The 17,451-nt window shown below is 40.2% G+C and overlaps 1 protein-coding gene across 1 annotated transcript in view; it reads left to right on the top strand.

The window, feature by feature from the left end:
- LOC128467661 (vomeronasal type-2 receptor 26-like) overlaps nucleotides 1-4,071 on the top strand; it is a 4,676-nt gene extending 605 nt beyond the window's left edge. The window contains exons 3-4 of the mRNA XM_053449338.1: nucleotides 2,130-2,276; nucleotides 3,164-4,071. Of these exons, the coding sequence (XP_053305313.1) occupies nucleotides 2,130-2,276; nucleotides 3,164-4,071 (1,055 nt within the window). The remainder of the gene's footprint in view (nucleotides 1-2,129; nucleotides 2,277-3,163) is intronic.
- Nucleotides 4,072-17,451: the final 13,380 nt, after the last annotated feature.

Raw genomic sequence — 17,451 nt, 5'->3', positions numbered from 1 at the left:
CATTTATTGGCAGCGTTGATCAATCCAGTCGCCCACATGATCCATTACTTAATGATATTTACATTTTATGTTTTGGGTGCTTAACGCAAGACACCATAAAGAACACACTGTACCAATACGTGTATGAAATAACTCTGAAAAACTGCACTGAAAAAGAAAATATTACATACATTGAAAAAAAGACATCCGACGTCACCCCGTATCACGTGTACACTGCGGTGCATGTGATGGCACATGCTTTGTACAATATGTATCTGTCACTGGGTGTGAAATATTCCGACCCGGAATCATGGAGTTTTGAACACATAAAGCAGGTGACTATCGACCAAGTTGCATGAGATATTACACACCCCCTCTAAATACACGTATATTTAAACTATGACCTCCTTCTGAGGCTTCCACAAGATGGAGGAGGTGAATATGAAGACAGAGATAACTTGACGGAAATTTTTTTTTCCAATATGGATTAATATTTAAGTTGCTCTCAAGTTCATTAGAGCGTTAGATATTCTTACAAGCTGTAGCTCACCCAAGTTGAAACTTGAATTGAATATAATGCCCTCAGGAATAATATTCCAAAGACGCACTGTGGCTCTCTGTAGAGGAAACCAAAAGGTTCTCCTTTCCAAAACATAATGTCGCTATAACTACATTTAGATGCCTCTTAAAACAGTTTTTTTTGTTAAACACCAACTTATAGCTAGGTCCTACATCCAGTGCATCAACATCTGGAGGAGGACCATCTTTATTGCTTGGTCCCTCGACTGCTTTGGGTCTGTTGGCTCAGTGTGGTGTCACCTCTTTGGGGTAAGGGGGAGTTCTGACCGCGTGATACAAGCCAATGAAATGCTATTTAGTACCAAAACTATGCCTTCTTCAACCTTCATTTTTTTCTTTTTTTCTTGAAAGCTCCATAACTACGTGAGAAAAATACAGTACACAGACTGTGCTGGAAAGAAAATATGTTTTAATGAAGGGGCAGAAATACATTCTGAGTATCATTTATTGAACTACAAGGTTACAAAGCAAGGCAAGGTTATTCATTTACATAAACATGTCCTGGGCGTCTATGATACCTCGCTCCCAGAAGACCGGCAACTCTCGTTTATTAACCAAGAATTCTTTTGGAAAACCGGCAAAGTAAGCCTAACACTTTCTAACAGAGATTTAGTAGAGAGAAATAATTCTTTATAGATACTAGACTTGGGCGCTGGCCAACTCTTCGTGTTCGTTTTCGTGAGGAATATACGCCTGTTCGTTTTTTTTCTTTGTAGAAGGGGTTAATATGGGGTTAACGCACAACGCAGCAACTTTAGCGCCAGGATTTTAAAGATCCACACGAGCAACTCTATTGGTCCCCGGCAGGGGCTTTCTCTACCATCAACCAATGAAGTGCACCTGCGCTTCATTGGTTGACCAATAGAGTCGCTCGTATGGACCTTTAACTCTTGAATGGTGGTCTCCCCGGGCCACATTCCGCCGTCGGGAATTAAAGGCCGTGCGAGCCACGCTATTGGTTTCCGCTCTCATTAAGGTAGGCTAGATGGGGAAGGGACCAGGATATTAGGAAAGTACTGGTGAAGAGTCCGGGATGCAGGATAGAGAGTGGTCAAAATGGCGGTCAAGGTCAGGGTTACAGCAAAGTTGAGGTCCAAAGCCAGGGTCAGGATATCAGAGAAGCAGCAGGAAGGTCAGACAATCCGGAGTCAGCAACAGCAGGGAACACTCGGTAGCACAGCAGCTCTAAAGAATACATTGAGCAAAGGCTCAATGCTGGCTTTTAAATCCGCCGCCCCATTTAAACCACACACCCTGTGACATCACACTGAGGCGCGGCTCTGTCACATCCACTGGGGATGCAATAAAGGTGACAGGGAAGGTTGAGTAGCGGGCCAAAGGCTTGGCTACCTCCTGCTCTCAATGCGTTTTTTGTTGTTTTATGTATACAGAAAAGAATAAATACCAAACGTTATTAGTGCGTTCTGTCCTTTGGACCTGTTCTATTCAATAACCTGGAGTAGGATACTGACAGAACATAAAGGTCACATTTATCATACCTACTTCATGATCAAAAGATCTTGGAATGTTTAACTTGATTCTTTTTATTACCTGTGTAACTATAACTGCAGACCCGATTACTACTTTTCTCCAGGTTCCACGCGCTCGTTGCAGTGACCGTTGTCCACCAGGATCCAGGAAAATACGTGGTGAAGGATATCACACCTGCTGTTACGGCTGCGTTTCATGCTCAGAAGGAGAAGTGTCCGATGGAACTGGTAGGAATGCCTTATACGCAGTTACAAAGAGCATGCATATCAAGCCAATAATAGAGATTGGCAAAACGTTTGGTTCTGGGGGGGAAGGGATCTTTCCATATAAAGGATGTAAAACCTGAGGTCATTTCTACTTTGAGTTAGTGATTCCATGGTCAATGAATTGGAAGAGTTGATGTGAATGGGCATTGACCTGCATAGCTTTGATTCATTACAGTAAATGTGTGTAACTCATACTAATTCACACAGAGAAAGAGACTACTAATGATTTATTCATATGTAGATGAACAAATATTTGATGGGGGACAGTAAATATGCAGATCTGACGTTAACATTAGTACTCCCATGACATACTATCATAACCTGATAAGGTGCATTTCTAATACAGGTATATTGCCGATTTAATCTATAAACATAAGTGTATGGAGCTATAAATTCTAGGGCTATAAATTCCAGAGGCAAAATGTAATTCTTCTATGCACATTATATGGTTTGTCTTGATAAATCTACTCATATCCCATTGACTGCAGAAGTAGTTGGGGTTTTATGAGGTTATTAACCCATTCAATCATTAAGCCAAGAAGAGAACCTGGAGATGAGAGCGGGAGGAAGTGATAGTGGTTGAAAAGAGAAGCAAGCCATAGCCAAAGCAAAAGTTATGTTTAGAAGATACTTGAAGACCTTTTGTGATATTTGAAAATAAGACAAGAGACATGGGGGGCAATGCTGTGAAATCTCTGTGAGCAAAGGTCAGGAATTTACATTTCTCTCTCAATTGCAACCAAAAAACACTCCCCAAACAACCTTGCCACTCGCCCTCCATTATTCCCTCTAACCGGTATGCAGTGGGACGGGGATAACATATGATCTTAATGCTTCCTTTATTACAGACAGCATTGCTTGCCAAAAGTGTCCTGATGATGAATGGCCAGACAAGGCAAAAGTAAAATGTCTTCCCAAATCATACGACTTCCTGTCCTATGAAGAGGATGTCATGGCCGCCGTTTTTTCCTTCCTCTCTATTTTATTTACATTTATAACTGCCCTTATTTTGGGAATCTTCATTTTGTTTTGGGACACTCCAATTGTCAGAGCCAATAACCGGAACCTCAGTTTCGTCCTCCTGGTCTCCATCATGCTGAGCTTCCTCTGTGTGTTTCTGTTCCTCGGTCGTCCTGTGGATATAACCTGCATGCTGCGACAAACAGCTTTTGGGATCATCTTCTCTGTTGCTATGTCTTGTATACTTGCGAAGACCGTCATGGTTTGCATTGCTTTTAATGCCACCAAACCAGGAAGTTACTGGAGGAAGTTTTTGGGAGTAAAAGTACCTAATTGTATAGTCCTGATTTGTTCCTCTGTCCAAGTTTTGATAAGTATTATGTGGTGGTCTATTTCCCCCCCATTCCAGGAGCTGGACATGCACTCTTATCAGGGAAAGATCATCATTCAGTGTAATGAGGGCTCGGTTATCGCCTTCTACTGTGTCCTGGGTTATATGGGGCTTCTGGCAGCTGTTAGTTTTATTATAGCTTTTTTAGCCAGGACATTACCGGACAGTTTTAATGAGGCCAAGTACATCACCTTCAGCATGCTGGTGTTCTGCAGCGTTTGGATTGCGATGATCCCGGCCTATCTGAGCACCAAAGGGAAGAACATGGTGGCCGTAGAGATTTTTGCCATTTTGGCTTCAAATTCTGGAATACTGGGATGTATATTTTTCCACAAATGTTATGTTATTTTATTAAAACGTGAAAGGAATGCTAGAAGAGGTTTATTTGGGTACAGTCAATCATAAGTTCCCTTTTAGTCATATTCTACTCTTTTTTTATTGAATATAACCAATAAACAGTTATATGTTCTACTCAGTACGTCGTCATATTTTATCCTCAATAAAAACTCATATTGTGAGTCTCCATTCCTCTGTGAGAAACTACTGTTTGGGAAAAATTTGTAGAACAGGACTGAATTTGAAGACTTTTGAAGGTACTTTATCATTCAATTGTGTGTTACTTTAAAAGAATCATTCCATTTTTGTCTCGTTGTGTGTGGACTCTACAATGAAACTGTCCTAGGATGTGCTGTAGAGGTCTGTGTCAACCCAGGCAGTATATCATTGAACTCACTATTGTGACACTCACAACCCTTAGAGAAGACGGCTTACTTATATTATTATTATTATGTGTTTTTTTTCTGGTATGATGACTCTTTTCACAACATTTAGACTTTTAAGGGGCCGATTCTTTACCTTTGTTTATGGGTGTCATGCTAATTTTTCTTTTATTTAAAATAATGTAATGAACAAACTGGGTGTTAAAAAAAATAACAAAACAGCAGAATAAAGAGATCTCTTACACTTTCATCTCTTTATCACAATGGCCTCTCTCTATTCACCTTCTTATTTTACTGACATAATAATAAAAGCTACAAGAACCCAAACACAGTGCTTCTCAAACTAGGTTTTAATACAAAGTTATTAGTAAATATTAATTCATATGTTAACTATTTTTCATATTTAATAAAAACTATGAGAAAAAGCCTCTCATATATTATTTGCCAAACTGCCCCCCCAGTTATGCACATCTGACCCCCAGGTTGCCACTCTGCCCCCAGATATGCCTTATACCTCTTATATGCCAGATTCCACTGTGCCCCCTGATATGCCACTGTGCCCCTGATATGCCTTATACTCCTTATATGCCAGTGATATGCAACTGAGCCCCCTGATATACCTTTTACCCCCAGATTTGTTTTATGCCCCCCTGATATGCCTAATATCGATGTCTTATACCCCCTATATGCCACTGAGCCCCCTGATATACCTTTTACCCCCAGATATGTTTATGCCCCCTGATATGCCTAATATCCATATGCCTTATACCCCTATATGCCACTGTGCCCCCTGATATGCCTTATAACTTCCAATATGCCTCCCCCATTTATGCCTTATACCGCCCTTTATGCCACTATGTGCCCTGATATGCCACTCCACCCCCCATAAATGCCCTGCACCACCCTGAAATTCATTATACTCCCTGATTCACCACTCTGCCTCCCCCTATACACCACTCTAACTCCCCCAGATCTGCTACTCTGCCACCCTGAAATTCATTATGCCCCCCATATACCGCTATAAACCACTCTGCCTCACCCCCTCATACACCACTCTGCCTCTCTCCCCGACTCCCTGGTGTCTTGTGGGGGGTTAACCTCCATTGCTGGCTGGCACCCACTGGCTGGCAGAGAGGGGAATTCAGGTCCCCTGCAGCGTTGCGGGGGATTTGGATTCTAGTGTTATAATCTGATCTCTGTTTGAGGTCGCATTATAGAAGGAGAGGAGTTTATCAGACCATTTGCTCTGAAAAAAACTCTTTTTATAACCGATAAAAATCGATTCAACTAATCAATAATGAAAATGGTTAACACCGATTTTCATTATCAGTTTTATCGATTAGTTGTTGCAGCCCTAGTGTTGTAACTTATGATTGCATCCCATGTATTACAATAAATTTTTCCACAAGAGCATAAAATATTTTCCAGTTTATTGTACAAATACCATTCAGTTCATAGCAAAATATCTGTAGCAAAACATTGTCCTAGCTGGACACATCCCCATTAGACAGCCAGCTAGGTGAAGGTGCTGCTCATCTCTGGGTCCCCAATCTCCCAGAAAAGAGCGAAGGTGTAGGATTTATAAACAAGTGGCACATCTTAAAATCCTGCATTTAGTAATCGTCTCTTTGTGTTCATGCTGGGATTCACCAAAATGATAAAACATTTTGGGAAAAATATAGAGCCCAGAATTCCAGTGCTAGAAGCTAATATAGCAAAAATCTCTACAATCACTGTGTTTTTGCCCATAACGCTCATATAAGCCGGGATAAAAGAGATCCAGACGTTACAGAAAACCAGCATGCTGAAGGTGATGTATTTGGCTTCATTAAAACTGTCCGGTAATTTCCTGGCCAGGAAAGCGACAACAAAACTCACAGCGGCCAGGAAGCCCATGTACCCCAGAACAGTGTAAAAGGCAACCACTGACCCCTCATTACACTGAATAATGATCTTTCCAGGAGAGGAGTGAGTGTTCATTTCCTGGTACGGAGGGGAAATAGACAACCAGCAGATGCAAATGACTACCTGAATAAATGAGCAAATAAGCACAACATAATTGGGTATTTTGACTCCAATATATTTTCTCCACTTGCTGCTGGGTTTGGTGGCTTTAAAAGCGATGCAGACCATGATGGTCTTGGCCAACAGAGAAGACACAGCTACCGAGAAGAGGATCCCAAAAGCAGTTTGCCGCAGCATGCAGGTTACATCCTCAGGACAACCGAGGAACAGAAACACACAGAGGAAGCTCAGGATGATGGACACCAGGAGAACAAAACTGAGGTTCATATTATTAGCTCTAACAATTGGGGTGTCCCGGTACAAAATAAATATAACCAAGATAATGGAGGTTACAACAGACATAAAAACTGATATAATGCTAAAAACCAATGCAATCAAATTGTCTTTGAAGGATAAAAATTCAGTGGGTTTCGGAACACAAGTATCCTTCTTCTCATTTGGCCACCGGTTTTCTGGACACTTCTGGCAAGACTCTCCATCTAGAAGAAGTATCATAATGATATAAAATGTATATTACAGAGCACTATTCAATATAAATAATGCAAAGCAATAAAGTCCAGTGGAGCTCCACTCAGCCCAGAGCGACGAAGTACTAAATATGGACTAACACTCGCGTAACACAGTGAGTATAATGGAGAGGAACTCCCTACATGTTCGATACAAATGTATCTTCAGTATCCATATAAATCATAGAAAGACAAATCACAATTAAACATTTCATACCAAATGATGGAATCAGTAACAGAGTACGTTCATCAATCAGTGAAACAGTGTTTGTTAAATATAGCATATTACAGCAAGTAAACAGTTTCAGCGTGCGCCATTTTTATGGTGAACCTTGAACATACTCTCTTGCTGATTCCATCATTTGATATTTTTCATTGTGATTTGAGTGGAAGTGCCTTTCTGTGATTTATATGGATACTGCAGATACTTTTCTATTAAATATGTACCAAGTTCCTCACAATTCTGAATAAACTGAACACAGGTTTCCCCATAGAGTCCCAAAATTAACAGTGTTCTCTAACCCACATTGCTGATTTTATATCTGGGTTTAATGTAATCTCATCGGATTAACTGATAACATTTGATATGCACCTGTTGTGTTGGAGATCTCTCCTTCTGAGCACGGGACGCAGTCAAAGCAGCAGTTGTGTTTCCCTTTGTGCAAAACTCGCCTGTAGCCAGGAGGACAATCTTCAGAACATCGAGAACGAGGAATCTTAAAACCAAGCAGTCGTTAATAAAAGAAATATCAGAACAAATCACAAAGCGGCGTGATCTATGTTTCCACATCTGATCAATGACTCCCCCATTAACATCCCTTAGAAGGCTACCCAGAGCTCCCCTCTTCATCGAGAGAGGAAACTAATTTGAGGAAATATAACTTTATCTGGAGACTGCTGAAGGTTTCCCAGGTATGCACATACACTATAATGCTAAAATGCACAAAAAAGAACAAATCTACAATGTAAAAAAAAAAAAAAAAACAACAAGATAAAGCTAATGCTCACATGATTGGCTCCCAAATCTAAGATACGACCAAAGGTCACAATATGCAAAGAAAAGAAAAAGTCAGTAAAAAGAAACAAACAGCTGAAAAAAATCAAATTAATCCAATCAGTATCAGTTGGCAATGGAAAGTACAATGGCCCCTGCTTGCACTGCCATGTTTCTGTTCAGGAAGTGCTTAGATTATCGACTAAAGTGTCTCTATGTATTCATGTATATTTGTTATGTGTGTGTTAACTTCCCTATTTAAATTGCACAGTGCTGCGTAACTTACTGGCACATAATAAATAAAAGATACTTATAATAATAATAATAATTTCATGGGGGGAAAAGAAACCAGGAGCTTATCTGCTGGAGGCACCAGAAAAACTCACCGGAGCGGCCGGTTAACCCCTTCATTCCCCTATAGACGTACCGGGACGTCAAAAAAACACCCACAAAGAAACCCCAATGGACGTCCAGCCCTTCGTGCAGCGTCAGGGACACATCCCTGCCGCTGCACGGGAGACCAGGCTGTCGTTTGACAGCCTGGTCTCCCCCCTGGCAGCAGAAGCCGGCATCGCCGGCTTTCTGCTGCCCGATCTCCCGTAACAGCTTCCGGCATGAAAGCCGGTAAGCTGTTACAGTTGAAAGTGGCCGATCGCGCAGTTTCAAACGCTCGATCGGGCATTCCCTTCCGGGTTGCATCGCTGTTGACGTAACCCGGAAGGTCATCGGAGGACAGGATATCCGCTGCGGGGATATCCTGCCCTCCGATGAGGCACAGAGACGCTGCGATCTCTATGCAGGTCTGTGAGGAGGTGCAGGGGGATCGCGGGGAGGGGAGTGAGAAACCATCTCTCTCACTCCCCCTCCCGTCCTGAAAGAGAAAAGCTGAAAAAATTAATTCATTTAAAAAATAATATTAAATAAATCATTAAAATAATAATATAAATAATACAACAAAAAATTATAATGTGAGCTGTGATGTCATTGTGACATCACTGGCATGTTCAGGAGGTCCCTAGGAGGACCTCTAACCATTTCTGTGTAAAAATAATATATAAAAATGTAAAAAAATTAAAATAAAAAAAAAATAAAAAATATATATAAAAAAGATAATAAAAAAATTATTAAAAAACCTTACTTCCCATTGCCCTAGCATAACATCTACCCAGTATAACCCTCCTGCCTCCGTTCACAACCCCCAAACCCGTTAAGCCATAGGCATAAAAATTATACAAAATTCTACACCTTATAGTATGCTCCCTGGTGCTGGGAAAGTCTGGAAAATCTATATAAATTAGGTATTTCTGAAATCAGGACACCTGAATTAATAAACTTGGAGGGGATTTTCTATCACTTTACCTAATTTTGTGAGGATTCAGAGGGAAAATGTAAAAAAAAAATAGTTTATTTTTCTAATCTTCGCTAGTTTTTACTAAATTTCTCATTCTAAATTTTCAGCTAATCATCCAACTATGGTATCAAACGAAAGCTCTATCTCTCCTTGAAAAAGCAATATATAGTTTCCATGGGTACTCTATTCACAGGAAAAGAGAATCATCGCTAAACCGACATACCCCAAAAATGGCAAAATTGTTCTGGGCTTTGAGGTACCAAAAACCCCTGGGATTGAAGGGGTTAAATACAGGAGAGCTACAGAAAAACACAAGAACAAGCAAGTTCTCTGTGTATCTCTCTATCTTTCAGAAGACAAAGGGCCTTCTCCAACCTGGCAGTTGAGAGATTTGCAGTTGTATCTTCCCACCAAACAGTCTCAGCTCAGCTGGACCAAGTTCCTGGGATCTCCCGGGTTAGCGAATACACCCCAGATAGGCTGCTATATACGCAATGTAACGTGACAAGTATACCAGGCCTTCCTACATCTTAAATTCAACATTCTATGAGCGTAAATAATATGAGTGCGGAATATGTCAAAGAGTAGATACATATTACCTGAAAGAGACACTTCTCATCTTTTTATCCAATTACTTTTATGTCAGGGCAATAAGTCACTTAAGTCCCACTGACCTCCCTGGAGTTGTATTTCCATGTTATGTTGCTTTTATTGATGGCAAGTTGTTCTCCTTCTGGAGCGGACACTTTGAACATCCCGACATGTTGTTCTAAGAAAGTTTTATTGGAAAACACTACATAATTCCTAATGTGATAGACAGACGCCATCTCTCCATTCTCGTTAAAGAAAATGTCCTTTCCGCCGGGATCTTTGAAATGAAGTCTTCTTAAAAAGTTCTGTAATAATTAAACGTGCACATATCAGAAATGTTACCAGCTAATATAATATTATAATATTCCTAATAACACAGAGATTGTTTGCATATGTTTTTATCCCAGTCGTTGTGCTGCTCCCAGGCATCCTGTGTTATATTGTAATTACCGTATTTGCTCGATTATAAGGCGAGGTTTTTTTCAGAGCAAATGCTCTGAAAAATACCCCTCGTCTTATAATCGAGGTCGTCTTCTAATCAGACCTCAAAAAAATGTCCGCTGGGGCCAGGCTGCTTACCGGTGCTTTGGTCGGGAGCAGCCTCTCTGCTGCTAGCAGCAAGAGAACAGGAAGCTAGCAGAGTGTCACATAATTCTGCCTCCCCCTCCTTCTTCTGGGGGCGGGGCCAGAGAAGTTGCTCGCACAGCCGGGCCCCTGCAGAAGTCTTCGAGTGAGAGATCTGCAGTTCAGGTAAGGGGGTGAGGGAGTGGCAACCCTGGGGGCAGATGTGCATAACTGGGGAGGGGGGGCAGGTTGGCAAATAAAAGGAAATTGTTTACATGAATTAATATTTACTAGTAAAACTTTTTTTTCCTATAGGGAAGTCTTATATTCAGGCTTTTTGTTTTTTTTCCTAAATTAATATTTAGATTTTGGGGGGTCGTCTTATAATCGAGCAAATACGGTAATTTGTTACGGTTTGAATAGTCCATTCTTCATCCAGGAGGCCATATAAATATTGATTTCCTCCAACTGAAATCCTCATTATGTCTCGCCCTTTCCACAAATAATAAAAACTTCACTATCCATAATAAACGTCCAACACTGGCAGGTTTCTCAAGCAAGGAGGACTGAGCTGACCCTGCATAATGTATAATTCAGTGGGTGAGGAGACCTCAATGATTTAACTTGGACAGGTCCAGCCAAGCTCATTGAGGATGGTCCTTTATAATGTATAGTAGAGTCAGGTTGTAAAAACCCAAGGCAGCTCTGCCACAGTACTTCCAAAATGAGGTGTTTTTTTTTTGCGGTGGCTGGTGATCTATTTATTACCAAATCCTCTTCATAATATCTCAAAAAAGAAACAAGATTCTAAACTAAAGATTTACTAAGATTCAACTAAACATCGTATTCCTCAAAGTATAGTATATAACGTACTAGAATCTTCATCGCAAAACTAGTAATAATCCGCATCTAGTGCGCACTAATTCCATGATAAAGTCTGAATAGCAACATACAGTGGGGCAAAAAAGTATTTAAATAACACCGTGAAAAATAAAAACAAAATTACGTGCTCTTATGGTGAAAAAAAAATAAAAGTGATACTTCCCTGATTTGGACCGCAGCACCCAAATAACACTCTCCTCCAAGTGTTAAAATATAAAGCAAACGAAATTTAGATGGGGCGCAGGTACATGTAAAGGGAAAAATAATAATAAAAAAAGTATTTAGTCAGCCACCAATTGTGCAAGTTCTCCCACTTACAAAGATGAGAGAGGCCTGTAATTTTCACCATAGGTGCACTTCAACTATGAGAGACAGAATGAGACAACAAAGTCCATAAATCACATTGTCTGATTTTTAAGGGGTGGTAGAAGTATTATTATTAAACACTCATCTACAGACACCAGACAAACCAGAAGGCTTGTTTTTCCCTCAGAAATCTCATGGCGCTGCCACAGCCACAAGGGATTCTGGGTAGGCGCATGCAAATAAGGTTAGCAATCATCACCTTTGCCTCTATATCCACTTTATACGTGGATCCCTTGAAAGTGGTGATCTGGCTATTGTACCTCTTCCCGAGTTTTGTCTTGTACAGCGGGGCAATTACTTTCAAGGGATCCACATATAAAGTGGATATAGAGGCAAAAGGTGATGATTGTTAACCTTATTTGCATGCGCCTACCCAGAATCCCTTGTGGTTGTGGAAGCTCGTGACATTGAAGAATAATTCGGGGCACACCATACCCAAACCCCCGTCTTTCCTGGGAACGTTTCTCTTAATAATGTTTAACCGATTTCCCCATATAAACTGAAAAAACAAACCTGTTATTCTAACCACCACATTTTCAGGTAGCGGGAAAACAAAACTGGTATAGATAAATATCGGAAGGAGAAACCGTTTAATGGCTTGAATTTTCCTTTCAAAGGACCATTTCCAGTTCTTCCATTTTTGTATTTTAGCAGAACAAATTTCTAACCTCCCTTCCCAATTTCTTTGGCCGATATCCTCTCCGCATCCAAATGTGATCCCTAAGACTTTAATAGTTTCTTCCTTCCTTTTAAAACAGATCGGAAACGCTTCTGTTTGATTCCCAATCCAAAGAGCCTCACTTTTATCCTCATTAACCATAGAATTGGAAACTTTAGAGTAAATGTCTAATTCTCGCTGTAATACCCTATTATCAGCATCAGATTTTAAAAAAACAGTAATATCATCTGCATAAGCACAGAGTTTGACATGCTCTGAGGCACCTCCTAACTTCACTTCCATCCCTACAATATCCTGATGCCCTTGAATTTTCCTTAACAAAGGGTCAATGCTGAAAACATAAAGCAAAGGGCTCATGGGACAACCCTGACGTACACCAGATTTTATCTGAAAAGACTGACCTAAATTACCATTAATCAAAGGAAAACTTTCTGCTTCTTTATATAAGATTTCCAACCATTTAATAAAAGTCTCATGAATACCATAATTTAGCAAGGTCTCAAATAAAAATCCATGATGTACCCGGTCAAAGGCTTTGGTTTGATCCAGGCCAACCAAGTACACGCCTTCTCTCTGCTGTTTTGCGTGTTCTATCACCTCTCTCACCAGTAATAGTGTATCTTGTATGCTCCGATTTTTAACTGCACATGACTGACATGGACTTATCAATGCTTCTGCTACCACACTGAGCCTTGACGACATAACTTTTGCAAGTATTTTATAATCAGTGTTTAATAAAGACAGCGGACGCCAATTCTTTAACTCACCGCGTTTAGACAAAAGAACTAAAATAGAGGTGTACTGAGATGGAGTTAACTGTCCCAAAGTTAACACCTCATTATACAACATTACTAGATCAGGTATCAAAATATCAGTAAAAGCCCGATAAAATTCAACACTTAGTCCATCCGAACCTGGACTTTTTTTTGTGGCCAAGGAATTGATACTCATTTTAATTTCATCTTCCGTTACAGGTCTAATCATTTCCACAGCCTCATTTATATCTAATACCGGAGTCTCCACATCTTGTAAATACATTTGTATTTCACTCCTATCTATATCTTGTTTTGCAAACAGTTTTCCAAAATACGAAGTAGCAATATCCCGAATTTTCCTTCCCTCTGTTTGGATATGTCCATCTTCGTCTACCAATCCTGATATGGTTTTCTTACCAATTCGTTCTTTACAAGCTTCAAATGGATCAGGAACAGAAAACCCCCAACTATCAAATTTATTCTCCGCCTTCAACGAGTTCATACGATCATATTGAAGTTTCCTCATTTTATCTTTAATTCCAGCAATATGGTCTAAGTTTATACTCTCCCCATTATTAACCCTGGAGTATAATCTACTTAATTTAAGCCTTAGGGCGAGGTACTGCATGTATTGAGCATTTCCTTCCTTTCGGGCTTTGGACTTAAAAAACCCTTTAATATCAGTTTTAATTTGCTCCCACCAGCTTGACATGGTGTCGTATAAACACTGTGTGGATTTCCTATGAGCATAATACTGTATAAATTCTTGTTTAACTTGCTCATTATCTAGTGTTCTTACATTTAGTTTCCAAATACCTTTGCCGTACAATATCCCATCCTTTACTTTTAAAGTCAGGACAATCATAACATGATCTGAAAACTCCACTGGGAGGAGCTGAAAGTCAAAAGATAAAGACTGACTTTTTACATATATCCTATCTATACGACTTGCCCATTTCCCTTTATGATAGGTAAATCCACGCTCCGTTGGGTAATTATACTTAAAGGTGTCAACAAGACCCGCTTGACCAATCAGTTTTTTTAAGAAATTTTCATCATATTTTAGGTTCTTATAATTACTATTGCGATCCTCGTTATTCACTACGCAATTAAAATCACCACCCATCACTAATACTTTAGAGGTGAAACAATATGGCTTAATATTTGTAAACAATTCCTTCCTACCTACTAACGTTTGAGGAGCATAAACATTAATTATACGGTAATTCACTTTATTCAGTGTCATATCCAACAATAAACATCTACCCTCAATAACCTCAATGATACGGTCGATTGTAAAATCGCATTTCTTGAACAAAACACCAATACCATCATAGTTATCGAGTCCAAAAGACCAATAAGACGGCCCATGTGTCCATTCTCTTTTAGCGCGCCAGACATCATCGTTATTCCTCAGTCTGGTTTCCTGTAAAAAACACACATCAAAAGGTTCATCCTGCAAAAATCTATATACTAAATTTCTCCTCTCACTAGTTCTTAAACTATTAGTATTAAAAGAACAGATCCGTAGAGACATATGATCTATATAAATTCATCATTTTTTCTTTTACCCCCAACATTGTCCCCTTGGGAACCCCATCTCTTAAATGAGACAGATACAGTCTCTTCTTCATCACAGGACCTCATTAATTCTTCTATGGATCCTTCTTTCCAAAATGGTCCTTCCTTTCTTTTAAGTTCAGTAGTATCTCCTGAGGATTCCTCTAGGCCAGCATAACGACCAGCAGTTATCTTGAAAGGAAGTCCTTGAATATCGCTTTTCTGCTTATGTAATCCTAAATATCTTGACTTTCTCTTTCCCTTTCCTTGCACCAACTGGAAATCTTCGTTTTTCCCCATAAGTGACTGAAAACCTTGAGTTACTGGGGGATCATGCCTTTCCCCTGTATTTTCTTTCATTGTGACATTTTCTGGTTCAGTAGCGAGATCTTTCTGATGGTCAGTTGGATTTTGTCCCTTGTCAGTTATTGGCTCATCCATTGCTTCATTAAGTATACCTTCCAGATCCAACTCAGCCTCCTCTATTTTGTTGTGGGAGGCTTCTGGACACTCTTTGAAGGTATGACCTTGAACAGAACATAAATTACAGATAACGTCTTGCTTGCATTCTGACCTGGTATGACCCAAACAGTTACATTGTGAACATTTAATCTTGTCACAGCTATAGGCCAGATGCCTTATTGACCCACATTTATAGCAGACTCTAGGTTGTCCAGGATAATAACATATGCCTCTGTCAGAACCAATGAAAAAGCTGTGCGGTAGATGGTGAGTAACGCCTCCTGTCTGCCATAACTTGACCAGCATCTTCCATCCTCCCTTCCACAGACCATTTTCATCCAATATTTTTTGGGGTGCATTCATAACAGTACAGTGCCTGTTTATCCAGTACATGATGTCTGCTAATGCCACCATCTCTGTTTGAAACAGGAGCGTGACAGAGACTGTAGCCTGTCTTGTAAGCTGAACAAGTTTTATGTTCTTCCAAATAATATCATTTTTTGTCCGATGAAAAATCTCCCATAACATATCGAGGTTCTGCACCAACTTAAAGCTAATATCAAATTGCCTTGAACCAGGAAAGTTAATAAGGGCAAATATATCCTCTGCAGAGAAGCCCATAAAGTCTATTAAGAGTCCACGACCAATTACTTTTCTGTCTGGAATATCCGTTTCTTGTCCAGTGAATAGAAGTCGCACAGCATTCTTGCGTCTTGGAGTATCTCCTCTTGGCCGTGCAACACTTGAAAATGATTTACCACTAACTCTAGAAAGAGTTATATCTGCACTTTTCTGAGTGCTGGCTGATTCACTTGAAATCAGTTCAGTTCTTGAATCTAGTCCGTGTTGTAGTTCTTCTGAGTTTGCTTTATTAGCGTCAGTTTGTAGATTACTCCTTCCACCCAGCTTTTGTGCTGCAAATGGTGTATTCTCTGTTGTATGTCCATCTGTCAAAACAGATAATTCCTTTAGGTTGCACTCAGCACTTGTTTCAGGTGCCAAACTTTGTTCAGAGCCAACTAACAGACCAGAGCTGCATACTTCTTGCCCTTCACCTCTTCCCTCTTGCATAGGTTGTGGCTCTGGGTGTAAATCCTTTGTATTCTTCTCCATTAGCCTTTCCACAACACACTTTATGTTCCTTGATCTTAAACTGTGTATTCGGATTTCACTTGGACACTCAGGAGTTAAAATGCTGGTGTTGGAGTCTGCAGACTGAGCTGAGATTACTGAACTGCTTTCACCTGATGAGACAGCCTCACGGGGCCTCTCACGTTCAGTTAGTTCTTGTGATTCTGGAATCTGTGCAGATATTTCAACCTCATCCATATCACCGGGCAAAGTGGCAGGTACAGGACACATTTTCTCTGATAATTTCTTTATTATCTTCTCAACACCTTTAACTTTCACTGACTGTATTGGCAAACTTTTAATCTTTAATGGGTTTGTCTTTTGCATTTGGTAAAGCTTAGTTTCCTCTCCTTGAACTTCGCCTTTTAGCTTTTCAATCTCTGCAGCCTTTTCACTTATTCCTTTCTGCAGAGACAGAAGCTCAGCATTGATCTGATCAATCTGTTGCAATAATTCAGCTTTTTTACATTGCTCTGTAACTTTCTCCTCTTTTGTTACCAAAACTTGCTTTTGCTTGCTCATGTCTTTAAACATTACACACAACGCCTGATGATTCTGAGAGGCATCACCCAGCTTCTTATCCAGAACAGACAATGATTTCCTGATAGAACTTTCCTTAAACTTCTTACTCACATTTACTGTGACATTTTGGCCTTCATCCGGTTTTAGGCCTGGGACTGGATTCAGCTTAGTATCCGAAACAGAACCACTCCCTCCTGGATCTGAGGCCATCCTCAGCCCCCCTACAAGAGCACATTCACACAGCCCTTGAATGTATAAAGTGGATATAGAGGCAAAGGTGATTATTGTTAACCTTATTTGCATGCGCCTACCCAGAATCCCTTGTGGTTGTGGAAGCACCATGAGATTTCTGAGGGAAAAACAAACCTTCTGGCTTGTCTGGTGTCTGTAGATGAGTATTTAATAATAATACTTCTGCTACCCCTTAAATTTAAGTGGAAGGGTTTCCATCACCTTTTACCCACCATAACTTATGTAATGGTGTTTCTTAGCTACCCCAAGCCTCAACTATTAAGCCAGTATCACAACCTCATGCTGACGAGTCTCATGAAGGATGAAACAGCTGTCAATGAGTGGTGATCTCGCTTCTCGGCCTTTTGGCTAAGATCAAGTGTAGTTCCCTTCGGACCGGGGGGGGGGACTATGCTGATCCTCTGGCCTTAGGGCTGGGAATGCATG

Source organism: Spea bombifrons, chromosome 1 (genome assembly GCF_027358695.1).
Source record: "Spea bombifrons isolate aSpeBom1 chromosome 1, aSpeBom1.2.pri, whole genome shotgun sequence".
Taxonomy (NCBI): Eukaryota; Metazoa; Chordata; class Amphibia; order Anura; family Pelobatidae; genus Spea; species Spea bombifrons.
Note: the sequence above shows the minus strand (reverse complement) of the source record. Positions and strands in the feature narration are given on the sequence as shown.